The following is a 6,000-nucleotide window of genomic DNA, read 5'->3' as shown; positions in this document are numbered from 1 at the left end:
CTGATGACATTTTCACTGTGTGCTACATCTTGATTTCGCTCTACAGTGGCTTATTTTGAAGCTGTACTCACAAAAACAAGAATCAAATACAATCGTGCTAAAACCGAGACCTTTTTTTGAAAGTTTAGGCCTGAAACTCGGGTGTATGTAATAATTGTAATTACTGTATCAACCTTCTGCATTGTATTCACTTCTGAATAAATACAATTTATGTTAACAAATGACATTCCTTTGTTGTCTTTAAGGTGATCGAGCACGACGTTCACCAAGAAAACTGCCCACTGCCGCAAAGGAAGAGAAGAGGAAGTGGGTGATACCCAAATTCCTTCCTCATAAGTATGACGTCAAGCTGGTCAATGAGGACAAGGTTAGTATCCTTTTTTTTTTTCATGTGAGCCAAGACATAGCAATGTCTTCTTTTTAAAATCCCTACATTTTGCTCTAAAATGACTCTGAGGTTGTTGTTGATGGATATAAAAAGGAAATGACTCTAGTCCCTCTGACCGATGCCACAGGTGATTAGTGATGTGCCAGCAGACAGCCTTTACAGAACAGAGCGCCCTCCAACCAAAGAGATCATCCGCTACTTTATCAGACATTATGCTCAGAGGCTGGGCATGGGAGAGAGTGCGCCCTGGGTTGTTGAAGATGAACTGGTGAAGAAGTTCAATCTCCCCAGTAAATTCAGCGACTTTCTTCTTGACCCACACAAGGTATTGCACATGTAATTATAAAGGGATATGTCCATGTGCCTGTTAATTAGATCCGCCCAACTAATACTCCTTTACTGTTGTTAAAGTTTTTAGCTGCGAATCCCTCTGTTAAGCGCAAGAGCTTGTCGTCCTCGGAGGGTAAACCTAGAAAGAGGCAGAAGTCCCTTGGCACACCGGGAGAGGATTCAGGAAATGATAAAGGAGAGAAGAAAAGGGGAAACAAGAAAGATGCCCTGGGGGCGCCACTAAGTCCTACCATCTGGGGCCATATCCAGGTAGGCTACATGTAAATATTAAGATACAGTTTGGTCTGTCAGTTGTAGGGTTGGCAATCAGGTGATTTTCCCAGAATTTATTAAAATTTTTAAACATTGATTCCTTTTTTGGATACTCAGATTTCTTACTGGAAGAATTAGCTACTGAAAATTTGGCTCGCAGCGAACTATTTATCTCCATAAATGTGGTCCTCTAAATCTTTAATTACGGCAAATAAACTGCAGTTGTAAAAATGCAAAACCAACTTTTCTTACTCATTAGTACATGCTGTCGTGTATTTGGGATCTGCATAAGTCCCGAAAATTTGAAATCAAACCGTGGAGGTATTGCGGGGATATTTATAAAGTAATCTTGCCTACCTTCCTACTTCCGCCAAACAACAAGCTGTTTGGAATGTGCACAATCGTTGACGTCACAAATTGGAAGTATGGAATAAATTTACCTGGAGTGCCTTGTTCGCGTCCGCCACTGTAGTCATAGCTGTTTTCAACAAGTTCCTTATTTTTCGCTGTCCTTTTGTTGTATGACAGACTAGGTCGTACATGGACACACGTCCTCAGTTGTTGCCATTTTTAATACAAAAGAGTGTATAGTTTTCACTTATATCTGTCATTAGACTCGCTGTGGAAACGCTAAAATCTACAACAAAGATGGTGGGGTAAAGACACATTTGAAATGGAGGCAGTACATTAAGTCCACCCACAAAATAGCGCATCCTAAAGAGGCGCTCAGGAAACGGCGTAAACAGTCTAAATTTATGCAAAGCAGGAGCAGGCAAGCTAATAGCTAATCTATCTGCTAAGCTACCTTGAAACATCAAGAAATAAGTGCTTCGTAAACTTTTAGAAGTGTAAATGGCACCGCTTCGCAGCAGAAAGTAAGCAAATGTTAATAGAAAATTGACAAAGAGATGAATAAGAATTAGCGAGTGGGATAATACAGTAAAATAACAATTGCAGTGACAAGTGCTTGGTTGCTGTCAAGCGACCACTGTCAGGCCAACACGTAAAAATAATCCATAAATAGCATTAATACCAAGGGTAGTATCAAGTTAAGATTGATACTAAGGCAGTTGGCCCCTCAAAGTTGTTCTCATTGAGGGGCCACATTGCAGTTATGGCTGCCCTCAGAGGGCCACGTGTAACAGTTAATCTATGAATTGGCCTATACATTTGATTGATATATATATATATTTTTAAAGAGACAGTAAAAAATAAATCTGTATATTTTACAATAAAAAACTTGCAACTCAGTCATGAGATTTTTTCTGTAAAATAAACACTGATATAGTACTTTATTGACGTGTAGTATTTCTAGCCGTTTAAGGGCCATAAAAAATGACATGGCGATCCAGATTTGGCCCCCCGGCCTTGACTGACACGTGTGTACTAGAGTGACTATATCGTTATATTTATTCTATATTCATATATTTATTGTACATTTATATTTATATATATATTTTTCATTTTAGGTAATGCTTGCAAACTAAGGAAATAATTCTACACACAATGAATTTGAAAGCAAACAACAAAGGATAAGTTGTAAATAGTAATTTTTGCTATTGGCCGATTTCACTCATGGGAGCATAAACTCTGATTGGGACATTCCTTTTTTTTATGACGTTTCTAAAAATAAAATGAAAATGTCAATTGATATTTTGGTTAAAAATAACCCCGAAAGAATAGTAGATTTTTTTACTCATAATAAAGCTTTAATTTTGTCTTTTCTTCCTTATTACAGAAAATATCCATGAATAGTTCACCATTAAAGGTGAAGAACTCTGGAACACCTAAGAAAGGAGAGGGTAAATGCTCCGGTCCTTCTAATAGAAAATCTGGTGACAGGAAGGACGGTAGGAAAAACGGAAAGAATGATTTTAAAGCTTCTCGAAAAGATGGTAAAGCTGGTGTAAAATCATCAAAGATGAAGCAGATGACGCTGCTGCACCTAGCTAAGAGCCCTGCTGCTGGCAGTCCCAGGAAACGAGCACGCAGTAGTAGCACGGGCACACCTAAATTGGGGAAGCCACTCCATCCAATAGCTCTCCACCTTCTTCGCTACTACAAGGAGAACAAGGGCAAAGAACACAAAAAGCACGTTCTGTCTGGCCTCATCACCAAAGCTGCAAAGGCCTTGTCCCACGATGACCGGAGCAGGCTGCCTGATGAGCTAAAAGAGCTGGTGGAAAAACGCTGGGAGAGACTGGAGCAAAAGAGACGCTGGGAAGCCATGAGTGAAGAGGAGAAACAAGAAGAGATGAAAAAGAAGCGAGAGGACCTCAAAGAGAAACTACGGGAAAAGGCTAAGGAAAGGCGGGAAAAGGAGATGCTGGTCCGTATTGAACAATCACGTCGATACGAGGACCAGGAGATTGAAGGTGGCAAGAGCCTGCCCACATTTAAGCTTGTTGACATGCCCGAAGGACTGCCCAACACCCTTTTTGGAGATGTTGCAATGGTTGTGGAATTCCTTCACTGTTATGCTGGCTTGCTGATGCCAGATGACAATTATCCCATCACATCCATGGCCCTGATGGAGTCATTAGCTGGAGAACGATCCGGCTTCCACTACCTAAACCGTGTCCTGGTGGTACTGCTCCAGACGCTGCTGCAGGACGAACTGGCCGAGGGCTACAGTGAGCTGGATATCGCCTTATCCGAGATCCCCCTCACGCTGCACTCTGTGTCCGAGCTGGCGAGGCTGTGTTTGCGTCCGAACGACGCTCAAGGGGAGGAGAGTGGCCACGGATCTGTGGACTTGGCCTTGAGCTGCTTTGACGATGTGGTGACCAGCGAGTTCCTGGAGAAGCTTGAAACCGTTGAGGTGTTTGAACTCTGCCCCGAAGAGAAGGTCAACCTGCTCGTTGCGCTGTGCCACCGCATCCTCATGACCTACTCGGTGGAAGACCACGTGGAGACCATGCAGCAGCGCACCGCTGAACTGTGGAAGGAGCGCTTGGCAATGTTGAAAGAGGTCAACCGCAAGGTGGCCGAGAAGAAGAAGCAGAAAGAGGTTGAGGGCAAAGGTAAGTTGGAGTGTTGTGCGATACAGACCAACGATAGTTATTAATAGTATCGCTGTATCATGATGATCCATGTTGACACATTTGCAAATTTGACAGCGACAAGCTAATGACCGCATCCTCGCCAGCAGCCAACGTCCCTCCACAATGCAGCTTCTAAATCACTAATCGGCAAATACACGATATTTCCTGCAAATAGTATTATCACTGGAGGACGAGGAATCGCTAAACATGCTACACCACACAATGTCAGAGGATACAAAAACCACAGCAAACCGCTAAGCTTCAACTCTCGAATGTAAACGGGGGTGGGCAAGCCGATACAAATATCAACAATAACGATGCCAAGTATAGTATCAGAATATGATCAATCCTACAATGATCAAATTGATCATTTTTACTCTCACAAAATCTTTATTTTTTTGTCAATGTTTACAACCTCAAGAAATACAAGCCACTGGTAGTTTTTGCTTTTTTTCCAGTTATTTTGCAGTTTTCTACTTATTAAAGATATTGTATGTAATAAAAGGAAAAAAGGACACATATCTAATCACTTATATTGTTACGCCCTCCTGTGTATTTGTCGGTTACAGTGAGAAAATATGTAACCACTTGGTATTGGACCGATGCCCCATAACAACATAAGTATAAGTGCCTGTTAATTTTGACAGAAGTGTAGAGAGAACCTTGTCAGAATACAAAGTAACCAGCTATGAACAGCAAATTAGCAAGTAGATTATTAATTAATTCGACAAAATGATACACCCGAAAATTATGCTGTTACTGTAAATGTCAGCATCTTAACCCATTTTAATAGCTTCTAGTATCAATTATATGCCAAGTATATTGTGATATATTTATTTATATTTAGAGGCTGCACTATACTGTATATCACGATCGATTTTGGACCATATTGTTAAGAAAATGTAATTTTAGTTCTTATGTTACATGTTAAAGAATTGACAATAAACAGCATCTTAAATATTGAATATTGCTAAGTTTTAATCATTACAGAAACATGAACTGGACAAACAAACATTTATATATTGTTTTTTTGTTTTTTTTAAACAAAAACAATCTCTTTTGCTTTTAAAACAATGCTTGGTTGTTTTCCCGTGACCTAAGATGATAAGAAGAAAAAGGACGATCCAAAGAAGGAGATCAAGAAAGAAATAAAGATCGAGCTGGTAGACCTGATCAGCTCAGTGAAGAGCAGACAGCTGATGAGCATACAAGCCAGGAAAGAAAGGGAGGAGATGGACAAACTGAACAAAGGTGAATCTTACTAATGTTACTTTACCTTACCTCACCACACCTTGCTGCTATTCAGACAAAAATCTTAATTGGCCATTAATTTGTTTGTGTATTACCACCACCTAGAGCGCATGGAGGAGGCGGCTGAAGAAGAGCGACTGCGCAGACAAAGAGCTACAGCAGAAAAGAATTTCAAGGATGGTATAACCAAGGCCAGGCTTGTTTTCCGCAGAACTCCACTTGGTACCGACAGGAATCATAACAGGTAATTACCTCTTGAAAAATAATTTCCATTCAGAACAAATGACTCCGTTGAAATTATTATTCATTGAATTGAAAATCTCTGTCCAGATACTGGCTTTTCTCTGATGTTGTTCCTGGGTTGTACATTGAGAAAGGCTGGGTGAATGAAAACATAGACTACAACTTCACTCCTTCGCCTGGGGAAAAAACAACTGAACCTGAGTTGGATGACGATGACGATGGTGAGGCTACTGACAAAGACTAAGTTTTATACCGCCCTTTCAAAAATTATGTATGAATAGAATAGAATAGAATAGAATGAACTTTATTGTCATTATATTTGCATATAACGAGATTAAAGACTCCAACTTAAGGTGCGGTAGTGGGAACAAATATGGGGTGAAATAAATGACATAAGAGGTAATAAAGGAAAAACTAACAATTGAAATAAACAGACTACTATCCAATGAAAATAATAAGCAATTCTGTACA

At 40.1% G+C, this 6,000-nt stretch overlaps 1 protein-coding gene across 1 annotated transcript in view; it reads left to right on the top strand.

The window, feature by feature from the left end:
• Positions 1–6,000, top strand: part of baz1b (bromodomain adjacent to zinc finger domain, 1B) — a 33,504-nt gene that overhangs the window by 12,685 nt on the left and 14,819 nt on the right. Inside the window, exons 5-11 of the mRNA XM_061919061.1 lie at positions 246–367; positions 516–713; positions 800–988; positions 2,730–4,014; positions 5,137–5,286; positions 5,392–5,530; positions 5,617–5,750. Coding sequence (XP_061775045.1) covers positions 246–367; positions 516–713; positions 800–988; positions 2,730–4,014; positions 5,137–5,286; positions 5,392–5,530; positions 5,617–5,750 — 2,217 coding nt within the window. The remainder of the gene's footprint in view (positions 1–245; positions 368–515; positions 714–799; positions 989–2,729; positions 4,015–5,136; positions 5,287–5,391; positions 5,531–5,616; positions 5,751–6,000) is intronic.

This window comes from Nerophis ophidion, linkage group LG13, assembly GCF_033978795.1.
Source record: "Nerophis ophidion isolate RoL-2023_Sa linkage group LG13, RoL_Noph_v1.0, whole genome shotgun sequence".
NCBI classification, from domain to species: domain Eukaryota; kingdom Metazoa; phylum Chordata; class Actinopteri; order Syngnathiformes; family Syngnathidae; genus Nerophis; species Nerophis ophidion.
This window is presented reverse-complemented; position numbering and strand designations above follow the sequence as displayed.